Raw genomic sequence first — 22,872 nt, 5'->3', positions numbered from 1 at the left:
TTGCCTTGTCAATTACGCAAAGACTGAAAAATTTGGTTACATGTAGATGGAAAAGGCAAGAGGCCAGTTCTCTGACTTTCCCAGTCCCAGCTAACTCTGCTATCCCTCAAAGCAGCTCTGGATGCACACTGCTGAAAATCAGAGCAGAATTTAGCTCAGCATCTACATCTCCTGTGAGGACCAGGATAGCAATAAACATTTTCAGCAGAGAAATCACTACAGAGGCTTCTGGATGGTACTACTGACAGAGGGGTAATTTTTGTTTTGCTCTCAACCCTGAACACACTTGGAGATACACTGGATAGAAGCCAATGCTTGATTATTTTACAGCTTTGAACACAAGAGATTGGGTGGATACTGCCTGACTGATTTCAGCTTGCTCTTATTACACTGCAAAAGGCTGTCAGAACAAGATGTGAAAAGCTCCAGCCTTATCCTATTTCTCTACAGTTCAGGGCAACGTTAAGAATATCAACATTTTACTTTCTCATAATTCAATCCAGTTCATTTTAAGCTTAAAGAGTGCATATTTTCCCTGAAAATAAAGTAAACCACCAGCTATCAATAAGGAATGTGTTGCTTTATAAAAAAAAAGAAAAAAAAGAGAAAAATAAAAAAAGCCTTTACAGAAATATGAAGTATCTATATTTAACACTTGACATTTTATTCACAAAGGAAATATAAAAACTCCTCTAGTGGAAATAACTCTACCAAGATGTGAATTGATCACAGTAGAGTTTTCAAATGGAAAAAATGAGAAAATATTGGAAAAATTATAAAAACTATCCCTGCACAGTTGAAAACACTTTGTTTAATACAGTTATAAATGCATGAAGTAACATAGTTTTCAGCACTTCCCTTTGAAAATTATTTTGTAGCCTTGCTTACTTCACTGCTAGGGCATAAAATTACAGTAAGCCTAAACAACCTCTGTCTTAATTGCATACTACCTGTCCCAATTCTCCTCCCTCCTTGCTACTCCATAAAGATTATAGCATATTCAAGGGGAAGGAGGAGACACAGTATGAATAAAATCACGATTTTTAGTGAATACAGCTAAAGGCAAGACAGAACAGCCTGAATTCAGAATGATCAAAAATCAAAAATTTAACAGCAATTTTTATTCACTTACATATATTCTTAGACAGATACTGACCGAGTAGTAGATGCTACATGTTGCTAGTTTACAATGAAATGTGACTTTACACTAAATTTCAGATTTCTTCTGGTTGTCCAGTGGAGTGTTTTATATATGCATCAATGCAAGTAACTGTACCACATACCTTCATTCAGATTCTTAAATTTACTTTTTATTTCAGTGGAAAATGGCAGGTAGTCTTCATGATTAAGCACTTTCTCATGGTTCACTTCAAGCTGGTTTTGGTTGGATTTTGGAATTCAACTGAATTGTAAAAAAAGTTATTTTAAAATTATATACTATTAAAGTAAACTGAAAGAAGAGCAAATAGAGAAAAAAGTGCACAAAGCACACCTTTTGTTTAGAACTAATAAATCTCTAAAACCAAATTAAACCTCATCTAGCATCAAAGAACTGAAAAGGAAACTATGACTTCTGATCTGAGAAGATCAGAAAACCTCACATAGGTCTTCAATGCTCCCAGCTGTGGTGCCATCATACCCACATTTTAGTCCTCAGGTGTTCAGAGTGAAGATGTGCCTTAGGGAGTCAGGTGATGCAGAATAGGGCTCAATTTAACCAGTGTTCTTCCTGATCTTGGCCAAATATTAAACATCTGGCTCAGGGGTGGGAGTGCAAGTACCTCTTCTCAGGAGACGATATAATACAACCTTTTTTCATGTCTGTATAATACAACCTGTACATGCCTAATAAATTGCAGCAGATATACATGGTGTGTATGTGTATCTCTACACCCACCTAACCTGAGAAACTCAGCTCCTGGCTTGACACCATCCCAAAAACTTAGGTCCAGAAATTTTCAGTCTCACCTACTTTTGACAGAGAAAATAAAAGGAGAGAACAATTTCCTGGGCTTTTTAATCCCCTCTGACACTTCTCAGTCCTGAGGGACCCAGTCCTTCTACCAAATAGAAGCAAAACAAAGCATTTCCCTTGTGGTATAGGACAGGTCAGAGTCCTCAGTTTACAAGACACAGTAGCAAAATATTAATCAAATAGCTTCTCCTAAGTTTGACCCTCTCCAGAAGAAAACCTGTGGCTTTTAAATGAATCTAAACCATTTCAGTATAATGTGTTAACTTTAGACCTTCATGAAGCATCTCATGATTTCAAACTCAATTTCAACTTTAGCTTTATTTCTAAAAAGCAAAATGAACTTAAATTACAATTTGAAGAAGCAGTTTCCTTTTTTAATTTTTAAAGTTATAACTTTTTTATGCACCCTGATAGAGGCCTGCCCCAGGGTACGACAAAAATTCCTTCTGGGAACAAACAGCATGAAAACCATACCAGATGGTGATGACAATTGCCGATAGCAAGGATACGTCTTATCCTATTTTTTTCATATATGCATTCATTTAATGAATTTTTCTTTTACTAGACAACTAGCACACAAATATCTTGAAGATGATCAGGTCTTTGGCAGGTGAAGCAGTGCTGCGAGGTGGGCTCCTTTCTGCACCCTCCAAAAGGAAGCAGAGGGGAACAGCTGAGCCTGGCTGCAGCCTGTGCTGACCTATATTGGTGAGACAAAGCTGCAGGGAGGGAAAGAAGAAGAGAAGGAATCAAAAGAGATGAAATTGGATCAACTGCTTGTGCCTGGACTGGAAATACTCTCATTAGAAGGAACCAAGGGGAAAAATGTGGGTAACCTCTGTCTCTCTCTAAAGTAATTAAACTGCAGGCTGAGGCATTGATAACCTCAAATGCTTCCAAACTGCTTTTCTGCAGATGCTGGTCAGCTCTGACAGTTACTATGAGTTTCATTGCCACAGGTCTTCTGCCTTGAAACACACCTTTTCTCTCCCAACAAAAGGTTCACAGTGAATTTCCACCAACTGGGACTCAATGGAGTACAGGCTGTATGTGAATATGGGTTTGTGCCAGTTTAAGCCTGACTTTTCGTGGTCTTTCTCTGCTCCGAAGGTAATTTCTGGCTGTTTTCATTGCTGCGAGATAGGCATTGATGAATAAATCACCATTCTAATAGGGAAAAAAACCCCACTTTTCCTGTTCTTTTTCTTTTGCAAAATGTATTTAAAGAAAAAAGAAAACCACAACATTTTTGTACACTCTGGAAGCTCAGATGATGTATTATAGTGGCAGAAGAATGTTGTTGGTGCTTCAGTTCTGATGTTCTGCAGTAATGCGAAGAAAATGATCAATGCCTTGGCTTTTTTAACATTTTCCACAGGAAACATTGCTAGGTTATTTTCTTCTTACAGTGCAGCCAGGAGTAAGAGTCTGAGATGGAAATTTTTCAAGTTGCATTTGACTGTATTTTACTCTCTTGCTCTTTGATTAATTGATTATGGATAAAACAGCTTCTGCAGCAACAAACAGTATCAAGCTCATCACAGAGAGTTGTAAAAGAAAAGATACTCACCTCTTTGCCCTGTCTTTCTCATCTTCATCCATTAGATTGTCTAAGCAGTTTTTTCTGTTGAAGGAATGCAAGAATCAGTATGAATTGTCATTTTTTTAGCTCTATTTGCAGGTTAATCTCACAGTCACTCTATTTCAATTTAATAACACAGTGATGATATCCAGGTCAGATAAATGTGTCAGCAGTGCTCTATGCCACAGTCCTTGATTTTAGGAAATATCCATTGTGGGTAATGTTATTCCTGAGCATTATGCTAGCCTTAGGGTCTCTAGCCAGGGATCAAGGCTCCCAGGCACTATGTGGAGCATCAGCACAGCACAAAAACAGCCACGTCTTGGGGACTTTTTTTGTGCAGCAGTTACTCTCCGCAAACTTGTAGGCTGAATGAGCCTGGGATCTGCTCAAGCTGAAAAGCATTTTCATTACCCTCATGTTCCCACCAAAACCATCTTCAGTGCAAGAGCCTGCATCACGGATGCTTTTGACCTCTCTGCTCTTCCTACTGGGAAGCTCTTCATCCTCCTCTGTGGATCATGACACAAAGCCAAAAGAGATGGTAATGACTCTAGTGAATAACACCTCAAATTCATAGTGTCCTTATAAATCCCACTTCCTAAGCCATACTACAAAACCCTCTTGCAGCCCAGTCAGAACACCCACCCAGCCATGCTGGCACTAAGCATGGGGACTGTCCCATCCCCATCACTCTTTTTGCTAATCATCACCAAAGTGTTATGACCTCAGCTTTGTAGTACAATTGCTCCAGCAGTGTGAGCTGTAAGCAGAAAAGGGTAAATTGGGTAAATTAAGTAAATTTGTGTAGGCAAGGCAAAGGGAAAAATACAAAAGCAGCCCAGCTGAAGGCTGAGTGCCTCAGAAACACTTGTCACTAACTCACTGCCCACCCTCCTTTGCTCCATGACATTATGAGACAGCAATACTTGATCTGTAACCTCTTCAACCCAAGAAGGAAGCCCTGTGCTACTGCACCCCTCATGGCATCTGGCACCACTTTAGGGTACAAAATCCATGTGCTGCTGCATCCCACACTAATATTTTCTGGAACAGCAGCACAATGCCACTCGATATTGTCAAAGCCTCATTTTTAAAGCAGTGGTGTAGTGATAGGCAATGATAACACTCTTTTTCAGCAATCAATGTTTCTCATTTAATGATTCTTCAACATGTAAGACATGAATAAAATTGGAAGGGAGGAGGAAGGAAGTTAATTGCTAGGCTTTATTTAAGCCCATGTTATTTTGCACACGAGCCACTCATAAATTTGCCTATTTAAAGAACATTTTATGAAAAAAACAAAGTGAAAAAGCAATGATAGTAAAAACAGTGCTTCTGTTACTAGTTCTCTTACAGCAACATTCTACCTGGTCATTACTCAACAGTTAGGTAAGAACACAAAGCTACCCTATAACTTTTTATCAAATGAATTATGAGGAATTAGAGCCACTGGTCACTGATTGGAGGGTAAAGCTACTACTTGATGGCACTTAGCTCTTTGATGAAAGATAAACAAGAAATATGAAGGCCAAGGGACTAGTTTTTTCAGTCATAACTGGTGGATTTAAATGGCTGAATTCCATTATTCAGAAAAACATAACAAATAATACCATGTAGTTTTTATACTTTTTTCAGACATTTGTTTTGACTTGCAAAACAGCCAGCCATGACTTTTGACTTGCAAGTCAGCCATATCATAATCCATATTTTGGACTAGGAAAATGTATAAGGCCAGTAAAATTCTATTAACCAGTGTTTTACATATCTTTTAGGTGCTTATTTGCTTAATCCCATAATGAAACTCTTATGCAAATCAATATGTTTTCAAATAATTCAGTCTAAAATGTAGTGACACTATTCAGTGTGTTTTGTTGTTATTTGCTCACTTATTGCTACCTATGCTATTCAAGAATACAGAAGGCACCATTTAAATAGTAGGATTAGCATTCAGGATTTTGCAGTGTTTCTTTGCTAAATCTTTGCTCACAATCATAGAATCACAGGATGTTAGGGGGTATGAAGGGACCATAAAGATCATCTAAACCCAATGGTGGGAGGACACCTTGCACTAGACCAGGCCTTATCCAACCTGGCCTTGAACGCTACCAGGGCTGAGACATGCATAACCTCCCTGGGCAACCTGTTCCAGTGTCTCACCACACTCACAGCACAGCACAGCACAGCACAGCACAGCACAGCACAGCACAGCACAAAATGTTCTGTTGCATGAACACTTGTTGAATCTAGGCTATGACAATCAAAATGGGGCAGTATCAGCAGCACAAGTAGCTCTCCCTGAATCCCTAAAGGTCTTCCTCACAGAGGCTTCCTCTGGTTGTAACAGATTCCCAACAGAAAGCAGGAATATGTGGACAAGTGTGCTGAGTGGCCTGTGATGAAGGATGGAGGTGGATGAGACAGTACTGGTGCTGCTCAGCCCTGGCTCTCTTGGAGAAGCACAATGCATCTAATGAAAGGGGCTTCCTACAGTGTACCCCATAAACTATCAAGAAATTACACTGCCAGGAAGCCTCTGCTCTTGAGAGAGAGCAACAGATCTAACTGGTCTGTTCTGCCAAGGATTTGGCTAAATCTGTAAAGCAATTCATGGCCAGCTTCCAGTAAACAAGGTTTCTCACTGACTGACATGAAATTCTGGACCTGCTGTGCTGTTGCTAGCATGAGACAATATCTAATTGTCATTTTGCTTCTGTTTGCTCACATGTCAAAAACTCTAGAGCATCACAGGCATTGCTAACAGGGTTTCTAGTACATATGTACCATATGAAATTATGTACTGTATGAGATTAAAACTGTTCTCAATAAAATAGATACATCAGAGTATACAACTGGTGTAAACTGGTATTACCATCCCTCTCCAGAGCCCCACGAGATGCTGCCTTACACCTTGATGGAGAAACCCATGTCAAGGAGCTTAGTGCAACCTGCTTCCTTTATGTTATTCTCCCAATCCCTCAGCTGTGAAGCGTCCAAACTGCAAACTGGAAACCTACTGTCTCTTGATTTAGGAGAAAATTCTGACTCATTGCAATGATGGAGGCAGGCACTAAATACCAAGGCTCTCTGCCACGGTTCCCCTGCAAAGGAGTGACATAAAAAAAACAAGTGGCACAAGTATTTCTCAAACTGTGAAGAATCCTTTCACGATAAGAAAGGCAATTTGGAAACCTATAGGTAAGAACACCACATGATGTAACTCCTGCTAGCAGAGTATTTAACAATGACAGTTACATTTGGAGCTTCATTAGTATCATCATTATCATCAAGGAATGAAGACTATCACTCAAAAAGATGGGAACTACTTGGAACAAGGAGGAGAAAGCTCATGTTTCTCCCATCAGGGAGGAACATATACAAACACACAGAAAGATGCATATCCACAAGTAGGTAAGAATGGCATTTTGGAAACAAAAGACTGGCTAAAGCTGTTAACTGTGTACCCCTGGCTTAGTTATCAGATGGAGAATTATAGCACAAACATTTCCCCCCCCATTCATTCATACATTGAATAGTTGCTTGGGAAATAAGCACTTCAGGCAGAGTGCCAGCTCGCTCTAGGGACTCTCCGGAAGAAAGGTTGCACATGTTTATTTTGATACAGTCTATTCCCACAGGACACAGAGCTTGCACTATAAAAAAATCATCTGGCACTGATCACCTTATCCTGTTCTAGAAATGTGTTTTTTATTGAGCTAAGCTACTACTTTTCTGGGCTGGTGAGGTTGGTTTCACTCTTTCCTGCCCTACTGCTCACAAGGATATGCTGTAGACACTCAAATGTAGGTAATCAGTTGTTGATTTCCCACTAAGTTGCCAAAAGGCCAGCTAAGTTCTTACAAATCAGCCTGATACCTGATATTTATCAGGAATTTTTAATAATATTAATTTAACTCAGCTGAATTAAATCAGAGATGTAAACTTCCTTCAGAGGTCCTGAGATGTGCCTGGGGAACCTTCATGAGAAATCACAGTGTTTGTACTTCCCTGGCCCTTATGTTTGGCAGCTCAAAGGAAAGACTGGATATTCCTCCTCATCCCCCTCTAGCAGATGGGGTGTTTGCCTCCATCACCCCACAGGTTTGCCTGGATATTCCACCACTTGTCCTGCACAGGTATGGTCAGCCCTGGGAAGAGGGATGCTCCCACCCACTGCAGACATACCTGAGCCTTACACCTCAGATCACTTGGGATGCTGGTACAATACAACAAATCCTAATTAAAGATGATGATGCTGCACTTGGAGAACAATCCTGTCAAAGACAGGGGATGGGCAAGGCTTGTATGGAAAACTGGAATGCTGGGATGAAACACCTTGAACTATCCTCTGACGTCTGGGAAGATCCTTCCCTACAACTGCTGTCTTTGTGAAGGAAAAAGAAACAGAGCAACAGTGTAGGCATGCTCCCATGCCTTCCAGACACATTGCTCAGCCTCCAGGGCCCATCCCTGCTCAGCATTCCTCCTGTTCTGCCTCAACAGGGCATCAACTCTCCCATCCCCTCTTTGAAGGGGAGGAAATGGCTGCTAGCAAAGAGGTCAGTGTTATACAGGAGGCACACTTATGTTTGGGGGGGCTCAGAATTCAAAGGTCAGATCCAGCCACACATGGCATCCTGTGCTTAATGAGTAGGATCCAATACATATGAAGAAGGCACCAAAAGAGAGTAGACAGGTTCTAGGCATGATCCAGGGGAAAAGCTTCTAGGCACCCACTAGCACAGGGGACAGAGTAGTTGGTCACTGTGTTAGCATTGCTGCCAGATCCCCTGCCCAGGGATGATGAACTAGGTCTGCTGGGCACTGTGGTTAGTCAATGGCATCATCCCATGGGTGTTCCACAGCGTGGGTTAGATGGGATTTGCCCACCCTGGGGAGCACCACTGTGGCTAGGAACTCTACCTGCTTTCCCTCAGCTAAGTAGAGCTCTAAAATGAATCACACTAACAAGTGACACATTTCCTTTCCAAGGCCTGCTGGAAGGCAAAGAGAAAGATCAGCAACCAGGAAGCAGCAGCAAAGGTGACAGAATGAACACAAGAAGTGACCATCTGATCATTTTAAGCACCTTGTTTCAAGTTTCTGTAACATGGATGAAGCACTCAGATATCCCACCAGGAAAGGTACAGTGTGAACACACAGCAGAAATATTTGTACAAACACAAATCAGAACAAATCAACAGATTCATAGGCACATCAAACTGAACTATACCACTTTATTATCTTTTTTTCAGATATAAACCTGTGAACTGTTACAAGAACATGCTGGAGTCCATAATTACATATGACACATTCCTAACCATAGCAATAAAAACTGATTTATCAAAATGTAAACAGACTATCCTTTACAAATCTTAAGATAGTAAAAATTCACTTTCCTGATTATATACATGGTTATTTGAGAAAGATATGTGGCTTTTTAGTGGGAGAATGGCAGTCTGAAGTCACCATGGGTCATGTTATGCTGAGATTGTTATGGGAATTACTGGTTTTAGGAGTAAAAAAAAAAATCCAGAAGCATTAAGTGTCCAGCTTTAGAGTTTTTTCCTGAGAGTGCATAGCAAGGTCTTCTTGCATTCAGTAGGTTTCTATATTTTGCTTATACAAGAGATATTTAGACACTTCAAAAAAAAAAGAAAATAAAACTTTTTGAGAAAATACTGAACTTCATGAACCTCAAGGGCTGTTTCATGTTTCATACATATGTGTACAATCAATCTTCAGATGGTAACAGGCTTAAAGCAAACATACATTAAAAACAATCCACATGTGAAGAGTAAAAATAATGGAATTTGATAGAAATGAATGCTCCTCTCTTCTGAACTGGGGGTGATAGGAAGATGGTTATAGGTAATAGAGCTGAGTAGTAAGAGATTATGACAAAGAGAAATGAAGGCTCAGAGCATATTGTGGTTTTATTCTTTACAGTATTTCTGTTTAGTGGGAAGGGGTATTATTTTTCACATGTCAGAAACCTTGCACCTATTGCCATGTGTTAGACCACTTTCCCCCTCCACCCTGGTGCTGAATTTTGGGGCGTGCAGCCTGTGATCTCTCTGTAGATGTGGTGTGATTCACATCGGTTTAAGCCAGGAGTGAGATGGCTGACGTCAGCAATGCTGTGCTGGAGGGTGGCCAGGGTGAGAGGCATCTTTTATCTCTGGCTTGTGAGCAACGTGTAAAGTTTGTGCAGTGTTTGGATCTCTGATGAAGATCAGTACATACACGCTCATTATCTTCCTCACTGCTATTATTACTACTGAATGACTAAAGCCATTCAGACTTCAGTGAACAGGCTGTGAATCCCCATGTTCAACCGCTGCTCTTCTCTCCCCTCGCACGGCTGGAAACAGAAAGGCAAACAAATTAAACTAACATTAATCAGCAAAGACTGCCATCTGTATAACTCCGAGCACTTCCCCGCGTGCCCGTCCCCTTCCAGCAATGCTAAACAGGATTAGCCTTCCGTGGGCGGATGGGGAAAGTAGGTCAGTTCGGTAACATCGCTCCGTGTGACGAGCGGAGGAGGATGTGACTGCAGTGGTCTCCTGGCAGCCCTCTCACCTTCTGTATGAGCCAGGAGATGAAGCACCTGGGCTTGTCATGGGGCGTACGGGGAGGCTCAGACCTTACATCATTGCATGGTGACACCTGACAATTCCAGGATCAGGGATTTGGCAAAGCCTGGTGGGTGCATTGGAGTTAGTGGGTACATTTCAACGAGAAAACTGAGGCATAGGGCATAGGCACAGCTAAATGCTTAGTTATTACTAGTTTGTGTACAGCCAAATATTCATCAAAGCTTAGACATAAGCCAAAGTGGCAAGGGATGGTAAATCACCTGGCAGAGGTATTGTCTTTCTCTATTGACTTCATTGGGTATGTAGAGATTGTGGCAGGAAAGCCAAAGCTCACCTCAGGTGACATCTGCAGGGCACTACAAGGGCAACAAGAAGAGCTTCTGCTACATCAGTAGCAAAAGGCTGAACAATGGAAGTGCAGGACTGCTGCAATACTGGAGGTGTGTGAGAGGGTGAATTAGTTACAGCAAAACAGGTAAGGCTGATGCCTGCTTTAAGGCAGTCTTCAGCAGCAAGGTCTCCAGCCTCCGTGTGGGAGGCAGGGGCATGGAGGAGCAGAAGCACCAGCAACAGGTGAGGATCAACTCAGGGAACTTGAGGAAGCCTGTGGGAAGTTGACCATGCAAGTTGATAGGGACTGACTACTTGCCTCATTAGGTGCTGGGAGACTTCCTGGTGTCCTTTACTAGGCTGATCTCTCATTTTGAGAGGTTGTGGAGGTGGGGGAAGTCCCTGGTGTTTGGAAACAGGCAAATGCTGGCCTTCAAGAAAGGAGCATCAGGCCAGTCAGCCTCACTTTAGTCCCTGGCAAATCATGGAGTGGTCCTGATGCAGCACAGGCCTGGGCACATGGAAAAGATGATGATAAAAAATAGCCAGTGTGGATTTACTGAGAATAACCTGACTGCCTGTTATGATGAAATGACAGAATCTGTGGATGGGGAGAGAGCAGTGGATGTCATTTATGCTGGCTTCATGCTCAAAGGCAGGGCTGTTGTCATGGGGGATACCAAGAGACTGAAGGAAAGGACAGACAAGAAACTTTATGAAATTCAGTGGTGCCAACAGCCAAGTCCTGCACCTGGGAACGAAGAGCCTTGATCTCTGGTACAGGCTGGAGATGGACTGATTAGAGAGCAGCTCTCCAGGAAAGGCCCTGGGAGCTCTGGAAGGCAGCAGGCAGCATGCTGTACATGAACCAGTGGTGTGCCCTGGTGACAAGGATGGCCAACAGGACCCTGGCCTGCATGAACAGGAACGCAGCCTGGTGAAGGGAGGGGTTTATGTCCCTTCACTCAGCACCTGTTATACCACATTCAGGGTAATGTGATCGGTCTGGGGGTTCCTGGGACAGAAAAGATAGATTAACAGGAGGAAGGTCAGTAGCATCCCCAGTGGTGGTGCCTGGAGCCCTTGACTTATGAGAAGTAGCTGGGGTAGCCAGACTGACTTAGTCTGGACAAGAGATGGGTTTGGGGACACCCAAGAGTCCTCTTATTGCCTACAAGGGGTCAGGGAAGAACCAGTGATGGACTCCTCATGGTAGTGCCGGATGAGAGAGTGAAAAATAACAGACATAAGGTTAAAGAAGAGAGAAGGAACTTTCCTCCATGAGGACAGCCAGACAACAGAGCAGACTGCCTGGAGAGGCTGTGCCATCCCCATCCCTGCAGGCCTGACTGGGCAAAACCCTGAGCAGCCTGGTCTGACCTCAGAGCTGGCCCTGCTTTGAGTAGGAGGCTGGACTGGAAACCTTCCGAGGTTTCAACCTGAATTCAGTTTAAATCTCAATTGTCCAGTCATTTTGGATCTACTGAGCTGGCTACATATCCTAAGCAAATCAGTCCCCTTGAATTAGTTCCTATATTATATATATATTTTTGAAATATATTTTACTGTGCTTTTGGTCTCTGTACTAGAAATAGCTTGTGCACTGTCTCCCCTACATTGACATCGCTCCTGCTTTATAAACAGGTAAACATCTTGACATTGTATGTCTGTATGTCAGGTGTTTGTCATGCCACTCCTAGATGTTAATTTTTAAAAAATTCATTTTATGATAGAATTAGCAAAAAAAACAAACAAAAAAAAAAAAAATCAACCCCCCCCCCCCCAAAAAAAAAAAAAAAAAAGAAAGAAAAAGGCCTCGCAGGAGAATGGCCCTTGAATGTAAAACCTGGTTTTCTTCTCTCTCTACTTCTCATGTTCTTAATCTGTTTTAGGTATTTATAAAACTTTAATCCTCATAATATCAGAAGTCTCAAATGCACAAAGACTTTAAAATATGCTTACCTCTATACTGCTATAAGGAGGCCCTCATTTATGTGTATCTTTGCAAAATCCAGGTCAAAATGTGGAGGTAGAACTGCACAGATTATTTTGCAATTATTAGCTCTGAAACCTTCTCTTGAAAAGGGTCTCAGTTATAAAGTATTCATAGTTGTAAGAATCTATTGATGTTGTTCTGCAAATATTTAAATAAGTAGAATAACATAACATTTGACCTATGATCTTCTGATGGTCAAATGCTCAGCTGATACAGGCAAAATATGCAAGATAATACTATAAAGATGTATTTGTCAAAAATGCAAGGATTTTTATTTTGTTTGACATTAACTACCTGGGAAGCAAAAAATGAGTCTTTTTCAATGGGATTGTTATCAGCCATTCTCTTTGTTTTCTGGCAACAACAGTTTTGACAAGATCATTTTGACCCTTTCCATATGATTAAACAGGCTATGGTGGCACTGGAATGCAAAGCAAGATGTCCAGGAGGTGACATAGTTTGGTCTCACTCCCCCTGCTTCTTTGATTGTTAAGTGTTACTCTCCCCACTTCTTTGTTTGTTAAGTGTTTATGGATGGCTCTCAAATAACCAAATGACTCTTCTTTTAAAAGGCTCTGCTAACAGAAAACTTTGTTCTAAAAATAAATTCTGAATTTTTGACAGTGTTATTCAATTAATTGTCACAATTTACACCAGCTGTGATCATTCCCTCCATACGTAAGATGCTGAAATAACAGATTACATGTTTCTGGGGAGATTTCATCAGGAAAGAAGAAACTAAACATGAATCCAAATTTCCTTCAAGTTTTAGGAACCTATCCCAGTGTGGCATCTCCCTCTTCATTAAACAGGACCTAGGGTGAAGGGCTGTCCTCTCTCAGTGTCCTTGCCCTCTCCCTGCCCATGTGGGATTTGTTTGCTTCTTCAAACCAGCAGGAACTGGAGGGCCAAGCTCCAAGGAGCAGACTGGGACTTGACCGGACAGTGAGTGGTCTCCTTGGCCCTCCCCACCCTCATGGTCATGGCAGCATGGTGACACTCATGGGTGCTCAGCTGCTCTGCTGAGCAGCAGATGGGGTTGGAGGTGGGTGGCATGAGGGGACAATATGATTGTCCCTGCAGAGACCCTGCAAGACAAGTTCACTGACCCATCAAGAGCCAAAGCTATAGCCTAGATCTGCTGGTGGCAGGAATAAAATCTCTATACAATATTACGGAAATAAATACAGATATCAACACCAATAATCCCATCACTTTTGTGTTAACAGCTTGATAACATATCTGCTTATAACTCACACACTGTACTAAATTTTCTGCTCTATAGTAACTATCATATCCCTGTCAGCAGAACTAAATATTTAATCATCTGGGGAGATGAATCATGAAAAGCTGTTTTGGGGAGATATTTTTAAATGGACAATTTGTTGTCATTTAATTTTGAGATTTGCTGTCTCTTTCTTTTCAGAAAGGACCCTGCAAGCCTGTGACTATACAGATTATAGCTCTGTACTACTTGCTGTCTCCCTTGCAGGTAACACATCCTATGGAGTTTAAAGGTAATTTCTGACCAGAGCAAGGCAGGAGGCTTCAGGGTTTGCCTGGGCAACACTAAACCTAAAGACAGCAAGGATAGAGACACTCAACCTGCCTGATTGCATGATACTTTGAGGAGGAATGTTCTCTAGTTGCAGACTCCCAGTTTTCTATCTGAGTCCAAAAATGTGCCAAGAGTTCAGCTACAGCATCAGACCAAGGCTGCACCTGCATTTTGTGCCATTTTGAACATTTATGCCCTTGAGTCCTTCCTGTCTCAGACTGAGCCATACTCCAGCTATGTGCAAAGTACCGCTTTTCTCAGACCCTTCATGCTACCAGTGGCTCCCATTTCTACAAAAATAACTTTTCTCCAGCATGATGTAAAATTCAAATCAGGTTTTACAAAATGAATCTCTAAGGAAAAAGGATAATTATTAAAGAACTTCGTTAGTGCTTTGCAATCTTAATTATGATAATTATATTTTTGTAGCTAGTAAAACTGAACTCCTGCTTTTAAATCCCATTAATGAGCATTTTCAATCCCTCTCCTACTGGGCCAACAAAACCATAATGTTGAACTTTATATTTACACAGGGCACTATTTTTAAGAAAAATGATGCACTGTTTACTGGGAGTTTCCATTCCCTTTTCTCCGTACTTCGAAGGTGCACCTTCTCCCAAGACACAAGAAAAGCAAAGATGGATTCAGCAGCTTGGGCTCAATTTCCTTTCTTGGCAACAAAAGGGTACAGTCCCTAAGCCAGGACGGCAGTAAGCTGTGAGTATTGGCTGCCATCAGGAGTCAGTGACACCACTGCTCCATTGAAAGGACAAAGTTTTTTCCCTAAACAGCCCAAGGGTTGAGCTTCATCTGCTCTGGGTCCTCATGTGGACTTCAACAGGAGCACGTGCACCTCCCAAGTAAGCAGAGGATGTGACCCATGGCATGAAAGAGACACCTGTCAGGTGGAGGCAGCAGGAAGTTGCACAGGACAACTGTGCCATACTGGAAGAGTCCCAAAGGTAAGCGGGATACCGAGGGATAGCAGGAGCCATGCTGCAGTGGCCAACAGGAATTGATGGCCACAGGAAAAGGTGGCAGCTGAGGAAACAGGTCAAAAGAAATCTTAATTAAAAAAGAAATGCCTGAATACACAAACTATTAATGGTGTGTGTGAGCAGGAAAAGGTACCTCCCCAAATTATTTGAAATCCTGAAAAGTGCCAGCAAGCGACTCTTTTCAGTGACACTGTCTTTTCTAAGTTTATAATCCCTGACAGAGTGGAATTTGCTGCCTTGTTGTGTTATGACCCACCTACCACCATCCAGGTGCAACGGCCTAGTGGAATTTATGAGTCTGTTTGCAGACAAATATTTTACAGTTATCTAACAGAGAGAAAAAAGTAAACTATCAAAGGGGGAAGAGCATATAAATTCAGATATCTCAATAAAGAAATTAAAACAATAAAGCATATATTGAATATCATTTGCCCATTAATCTCTGGAGTGAATTCAGAAAACTAATTAAAAGCTTCTACACAGATAAATGATAAGCTTCTTTATTCAATGAGCTCAACATATGAACAAACAGAGGTTTGTGTTGATATCATCATTATTAGCAATTGCATTAAAGCAAATGATTTTGCTGTGCTACTGGGAATACAGTGATTTGAAAACCAAAATGTTGTAAGATGAAAATTCAAACCTTTACGGTAGCAAACATATAGCATTTCCTGGTTGGAATTATTTGTTAGTGGCAACTCTTATGGGTCAGCATGATAAAAAAATAAGATGTAGAGAAACAGCCCCCAAAGCCAGTACAGAAACAGGAAAAATCTCTTCATAATTGTTCTCCAGTGGAAGGCCAGTTTTAAGGGCTGATATTGCCTTCCCACATGGGAAATTATCTAATTTGTCAGTTCTTCTGCACCTTGTGTCCCTTTTTCTGCTATTGGCTTCAACATTCTCAGGGGATTTTGTCTTGGATTTTAGAGGGAGGTTTTGCCTCTTCAACCATAATTGATAGATGCTCTATTTTTTGTGGTGCAACACGGCTGTGTTACATGATGTGAGTGGCAGTGCTGCATGGGGAGCTTGCAAGGCAGCTAGAATTGCTCTCTCTTGGTCCTTTGGGAATAAACCCCATCCCAACAATCCATTTATATATCTGTGACTTGAAAAAGGGGATTCTGAAGAACACAAATTTACAGCTTAAGCTGTGTGTTCAATTTAAGTGCAGAGTCTGAAATAATTAATATCAATATATGGTCAGTTTGGAATCTGATTATTTAGAATCAATTAAAACTGATCTGGCTCCAGAATTCAGATATCCTCTTAAGGATCCTACACAAGGAAATAACTTGAAAAACTCTATTTTATCCATAGAGCATTTCAGTAATTCAAAACTGATTAGCGTAAAACCAGCTTTAAACTGATGAAATATGGGAACAAGAGAAAAGTATAACTGCTTTTGTTAATATTTTTTATTCATACATCAAAATCTTCCTACTTCATATTGTACATTAAACTCTCCCTATTGACCAAAATGAAACAGAGATTTTAAGAATTCTCAGGCTAATGTCTTCTTGAACACACAGGCTAAATGAAGGATACAGTCCACAGAGTGTAAAGTGCACTTAGATTTTAGCTTATTCACTCAAATGCAGCAGTTCAGAAACAGGGAAGTCATTAAAAGCCCCACAGCAGAAGATCAAATTATGCCTCTGCCTCTGCCAGATAGTAACTTTGAATAGGAATAGAGACAGTCAGAAAACCACAGTGAAATACTGATGTGCTGATTCACCTTGCACTTATGTACTGCATGACTTAGAACTGCAAAATAATCTCTGTTCTGTGGCAAATGATATTGGGAGAAAAGCATCTTTTGGCACTGATAGGTGCTGCTTTCCACTCATAACGTGCATTTTCCTTTTTCACTTGCAACAAAATTTGCTGTCAGAATCTCTAGCTGACTTGCTATTTTATTTGCCATCTGTGTCAAATATCCATATAGGCATGCTAAGTGTGTGTCCATGTCCCAAAGGGCATCAGTTGTTGCACACTGTTTCCTATCTTTCATAATTACCAGGGGAAAAAAACTAGGAGGGGGTAAAATCTGACATAATTCTAGATCTCAACTGAAGCTGTATGACATTTTATTTATGTAGAGTGCCATACCCATTAATGGAGCACCACATATGAAAAGATAAGACTTGAACCTTCAGTGCACCATGAATTTTGCAGATAACCTAAAAAATTGGACTAAATATCCTGCAGAAAAAAAGGTACTTTACATCCCATCTATTCTGTAGCCAGCACTACAACTGCAGCTCTTGAAACATTATCTAATGTGGCTGTAGAGATGTAGTTCAGCATCAGTGCAGCTTGCAGCTCACCATAGGTCTGCTGGTTTACATATTTACCAGTGTCACCAAAAAAGGCTTGTGTATGGCAGCTCAGTAGGGGGGAGGGCAGGGAGAGGAAGAAAGAAGAAGGAAAAAGAAGTAGTTGGCAGAGAGCTGAGATTTGGGTCGGGTTGGGTCGTCTGGCTCACAGTCTCGTGAGCAGCTGGGACACGTAAATCACAGGGTTGTGAGTTGAGATGAGGAGAAAGGGAAAGTCCCATGTCATGTTTCTGAAAAAAAAAAAAAAAAAAATCCACACAAAAAGAGAGATCCCAAAGGCAGTTTTGGGGACCCTAGGGAAAAATGCTATTGCTACCGGATGGATTGGGAAGTTTATTTGCAAAAATGCTATTGCTCCTTCTTGTTGGGTAGGTTTAAAGCAGACTCAAGGGTGGTTATTGAAACTGTAACAACTTTAGTGTCTGTGAAAATATACCAATTTATAGAAACTGTGCCAAAGGTAGTATAAATGTTGATGTCACAGCACTTCTTATAAATTTGAAATATTTATACTTTATCCTACGCCACACTATTTCAGGGGTATTTGGGTCTGGGGATCTTTTGCTTTTAAACTGAAAAATCTCAGGTTCTTCGTGGATGTTTTTTTTCTCTCCTCAGCCTCCCTTCTTCAGATATTCAAAAGGCAAGATCCTGAGAAAACTTTTGCGCTGGTTCCTATTGTTTTCTACTTCCAAGTGAAAAAAGTACATAATGTTAAATCTGAACACCAAGTCTCTGTGAATGTGTAAACTTCAGCACTCTAAATCTTTCAGCCTGTGCCAATGTAAACCACCTAAAGAGCAGAGAATTAAGTACACTTTATCCTCGCTGACCATGATTGAACATGTTCCAGTCCTAAAATCTGCTGCAGGGAATCACTCAAATCCCCCAAAGCAAAGTAGGGCTTTTTCAAACAAGCATGAGAAAAAGAGGGACATCCTCATCCAAATCTCGGCCCCAGCCCTTTTGTTCTGTTCTTTGAAAATTATCACCCTGCAGTTTCAAACCACGTCCCTCTCAAGGACAAGGGGCAAAAAAAAAGTAAAACCTACCTTTCCTAACCGAAATGCTCCATATTACCTAAATAAATGGGAAAATTGCACAGAGAATTCAATAATCACCTTTGCAGTGCATATTGACATCTGTCTACGTCACCCACCCTTTTCCATGATGCTCCATGTATGTCTAACTGCCCTGTTTTTTTGAAAAACAGCTAGCTTGGTCCAGCTTCTGGAAGCTGATAGAGGCACATTTTGGGAACCCAGTTATGAGCTTTATGTCCAGCAGCAAGAGCTTTTCCCTGTCCTGCTTCTGCAGCTGTCTGTAGCATCTGGGCCAGGACCCTCTGGAGAGCAATGACTGTGGGGACCATGGCACTGGGCTTCTTCTTCCTGCCCCACACACCATCCCCACTCCCTCCCTCACTGGAGCCAGTGCCCGAGCCAGAGGCCCTGCTTCTGTGCTGGTGCTGGATATCTGGAACACGTGAGTGCTGCTACCACAGCCAAAGCCTGATGTACATGTTGGCCACGAGAAACAGGCATCCAACTGCCACTGCTTGGGTATCCAAAAGGGTCTAAGCTATTGTTACTCATGGGAAATTGGAACAGAAATGCATTAAAAGGCTCTCTTTACTTAGATTTGCTCTTCTCTCTTTATCACTTGAAAATATTGTACAGGAAAGAACCGCAATGCCATTGCAGCTGTGCTTCAGTCCACTGTTGTTCTCAGTCCACTGTCTTGTTCTAAGCTATTTTCAAACTGACAACTGAATAATGAGAAGTCTTAAACTATACTTCACTGTGTACTGTGTGAAGCACACAGTAAACTTCTAGGCAGCTAAAGAGTGAGGGGTGAAATGTGAGAGAATATTTTTCCTGATAGATCTTCTCTCTCTTCATGGAAATGTTGATCTGAAGGACTGTAATATTGCTACTGAATTCTGATCCACATGGCTATAAAGATGTATTACTTGCATCGGTCCAGGAGGCAATTCTCTCAATCTTGCTTCCTCTGCAAATGCAGTTATCTTGCTCTGGCACTTTGCAAAATTGTCTAAATTACTATTAAATTAAATACTTTTAATTTATGAAGGTTTTCAGCTGAACTCATATTTCTGTGCCATTAATTATCAAGTATCTTACTGACTCTGGAAAAAAATATTAAAAAATCAATCTAAATTAACTTCCACCTTCCCCCCTGAACTGGAGATGGGTGTCATCAGTCACACTCTAACCTGGGAAAGTTATATTTCCTTTGGATTCATCATTCATCTAATTCCAAATCATGTACTGAGTGGGCTCAGGGCAACATTTTCAAACACATGGTTTTAAACCAGTGATGGCAGTATATTTACCATCTTAATATTTGGATGGATTTTCAGAGTTCTTCCGTGATTTGAGACAATTCCCCTTTTGCAATGTTAAGGCTGATTCGTTTCTTTGTTTGTTTGTTTTCAAAAACAGTAATTATACTGGTTGTCTTTTAGATAAAATATGATTTTCAGGGTATCCTTAGACACAGTGGGACTCTGGGAAAGTACACGTGACAATAGAGGCAGTCATAAATCTGGAGTTGAAGGATGTGTGGATGCTTGGGAGGGTAGTTAGTGCAGTGGGTAAATATAGATTTAAATGCTGATCTCTTGACACAATTGAAAATATGGACCTTGATATGCAATGCTGGTCTTTAGTATGCCCTCACACTGCGAAAAGGTCTGCAGGGGTTCAATATAGGTAAGTCAGAGTCCAAAACAGTTTAAGAAGGACTGCAGTAGCAGAGCAGGCATGTGAGGTATTATTTCAGAAGCTGACTGCGCTACCAGGGGCACCCTTATTATCCCCTGAAAAGTGTCAAAGAGTGAAAAAACAAATGTGTTATTTCACAGTCAACAAAAGTGGTTCCCATTTCATCAGTGTTTCATCCTTCATTTGCCAAACCCAACACAAATCTTGGCAGAAGAATGTATTTCATGAAGTTTGTGGACTGACTTAATGTATTAATCTTCACAGTGACACAGATTATTAGAAACTCAATGATATGTGGAATGTTTTATGATGTGCTTTCATGCTGATAAATAGCTAATCACCATGTATTTGTGACAACAGAGCATTACAGAGAGCAGTGATATGTGTTCTGAAAAACACCATTGGTCCTTTTACACCCTTTGCATAATGCCCTATCATCTACAGTGCTTAACTTTGCAGTCTTGCTTTCAAAACTACACAAAAAACATCATTATGAGAATCCTAACATTTGTCAAAGCCTCCTTTCTCGTCTTTTGTGCCGTTGTTTTTTTCAGTAAAAGTGCATTACATGCCATTTGACAGCTGGTAATTGTATGTGTATTGAATTAAAGCATTGATTTTAATTTTCAAAGTCAATCTCACTCTCTTTTAGCTGAATGAATTACTTTGTTCTTGAGAGAAAACATTGGTACTGGACTTCAGATACAGTATCAGAGCTTAGACAGCTTGTCCTCAGGGGTATTTTCTGCTGTTCTTTTGCTAAAATATCGAAAGGTTCTAACTTGCCCATTACCCAGAAAAAAAAAAAAAAGATAATAAATCTCTGAACAGTTAGAACAGCTTCTAAATTCATAGCTAGCTTTCAACTATTTTATGTTGGCTGCTAGGATGATTTTCGATTGTACAGACAAGCAATAACAGACTGGGCAAAGCTGGGTAAGAAACCTTGAAAGAAAATCCAGGTGCTGCTAGGAATTGCATTGACTATCACGGATTGCAATGTATATTTGGGTCAGTGGTGAAGTACATTAAGAAGGCTCCCTGGGAAACAGATGTTCTCTGACCTCCTGCACTATCCCCTTTCACAGATGCAGACACTTTTCCTCCTCTTGACTACTCCTGAAGAACTAAACTGCAGACAGAAGCAGCCACTGTCACGTGGAAACCAAAGAAAGGAAAAAAAGTAGCACTACACATCTGAAAGAAGATCTCAGGCTGTCAATCCAAAGAGATGTTCAAATAAAGACTGAAGCTTTGTGCCATGTGTCAGAAGACAGGCTGCTGCTTCTTCTGTCTCTCAAAACCTAAATACCACAAACCAAGTCTTTGACCTGGTTGCTCTTAACCTGCATTCAAAGACATCTGCTGTTTCCTTATTCCTAAACTATCAAACCTATTACCTCGGGCTCAGTCTGGATTTTGGCCCTCTCTGTGGTGCCTGAACCTGCCCTCCTGACTGCTTGCACCCCTGGTAAGAACAGACCCTTCCCGCAGCCATTCTCATCCAGATGTGGTTCAGGGGAAACACTCTTTGCCTACTGGCATCCTCCAGCACCATCAGCTGGGACAAAGAAATTAGGCCAGTCACTGTTCTTACATCAGTGAGAACAACAGTAAGTCCTTTGAAATGTGTGGAGCTAAAGCTCTGTAAAGCTGACCTGGAATTGTGATCAAGCACTGCACACAGAGTCACTGAAATGGAGCTATAATGACCAAATGCAGCAGCTGCCTCTTTTATGAAGAGGTTTCCTGCAAGCTGGAGTTGTGGTTTGGGTGAGGATTTGCCCATTCAGGAAAGCTCCAATCATGCTGCATGCTCTACATATGAGAGAGATGAAATTTGGCTGAAGATTTTTTTTTGGTCCTACTGTCTTGTCATATTTGTTGTATAGTAAACTGAACAAAGAAGACCTCTGCTGCTTAAGAATTTATTTTAGTATTGTGCCTTGATTCCTCCACACCCTAAGATTCTGCAGACATGCTATAGCTTTCCCTTGTTTCTTTATCTAGCATTTCAGTCCTTCCAAACAGGCATTATAAAAAAATGCAGCATTAAAACTTCATTAATTCAAATTTACCACTAACCCATCAAAATACCCAGAAAGATGAGGCTTATGTCCCATTCCATGCATTTTTGCAGTTCTGCCAGTTTATGTGACAGAAAATGCTAGTCCATTCTGGTTAGTGTGTGTCTTTTTTGCCCTAAGACCAGTGGGGTGTTTTGCAGCTGTGCATTAAAGTGGATTTTCTCTGAGGCATAATAAAAATATCACAGTAGAGACATACATCATCTTTTCGATGCCATGTTACATGATGACATTTTTCATGGAACACTTAGTTTGCTTTTGTCCAAAGCAATTGAAAGTGTGAATGTGCACTGACCTGCTCCAAAGCAATCCTATTAGCTACCAAAAACATAGAAGATCACATACATCAATTTGAGTCTGTGCAGCACAGCATGTATTATTTCTGCAATAAACTGTAGAGAAAATAAAGTATTTAATTCATGTCTAGCTGCCCTATTGCAACGGTATTACTTAACAGAAAGAAAAATAGGGATATATATGCAAAGGGCTTTTCTTCATCTGGCACTGATGTCTGCATTACCACCCACTTTCTGGTTTTTCATCTTATTTGACTCAAACTCTCTACAGCCTTTACAAGTGGAGTATCCCGACTTCTTCGTACTTCTTCCAGGCTTGACTAGCTCCTGTTTCACTGCTTCCATTTCCATGTGGT

General features: G+C 41.0%; 1 protein-coding gene across 6 annotated transcripts in view; it reads right to left on the bottom strand.

Annotated features, from left to right (window-relative positions):
• NPAS2 (neuronal PAS domain protein 2) overlaps window positions 1–22,872 on the bottom strand; it is a 104,422-nt gene that overhangs the window by 49,924 nt on the left and 31,626 nt on the right. For 5 of the 6 annotated variants that reach the window (XM_085558086.1, XM_085558063.1, XM_085558082.1 and 2 more), the window contains one exon: window positions 3,546–3,599. In XM_085558086.1, the coding sequence (XP_085414212.1) occupies window positions 3,546–3,599 (54 nt within the window). Of the gene's footprint in view, window positions 1–1,283; window positions 1,403–3,545; window positions 3,600–22,872 lie in introns of all 6 variants that reach the window. The other variant, XM_085558092.1, reaches the window with a different exon arrangement.

Source organism: Lonchura striata, chromosome 1, assembly GCF_050655825.1.
Source record: "Lonchura striata isolate lonStrDom1 chromosome 1, ASM5065582v1, whole genome shotgun sequence".
Taxonomy (NCBI): Eukaryota; Metazoa; Chordata; class Aves; order Passeriformes; family Estrildidae; genus Lonchura; species Lonchura striata.
Note: the sequence above shows the minus strand (reverse complement) of the source record. Positions and strands in the feature narration are given on the sequence as shown.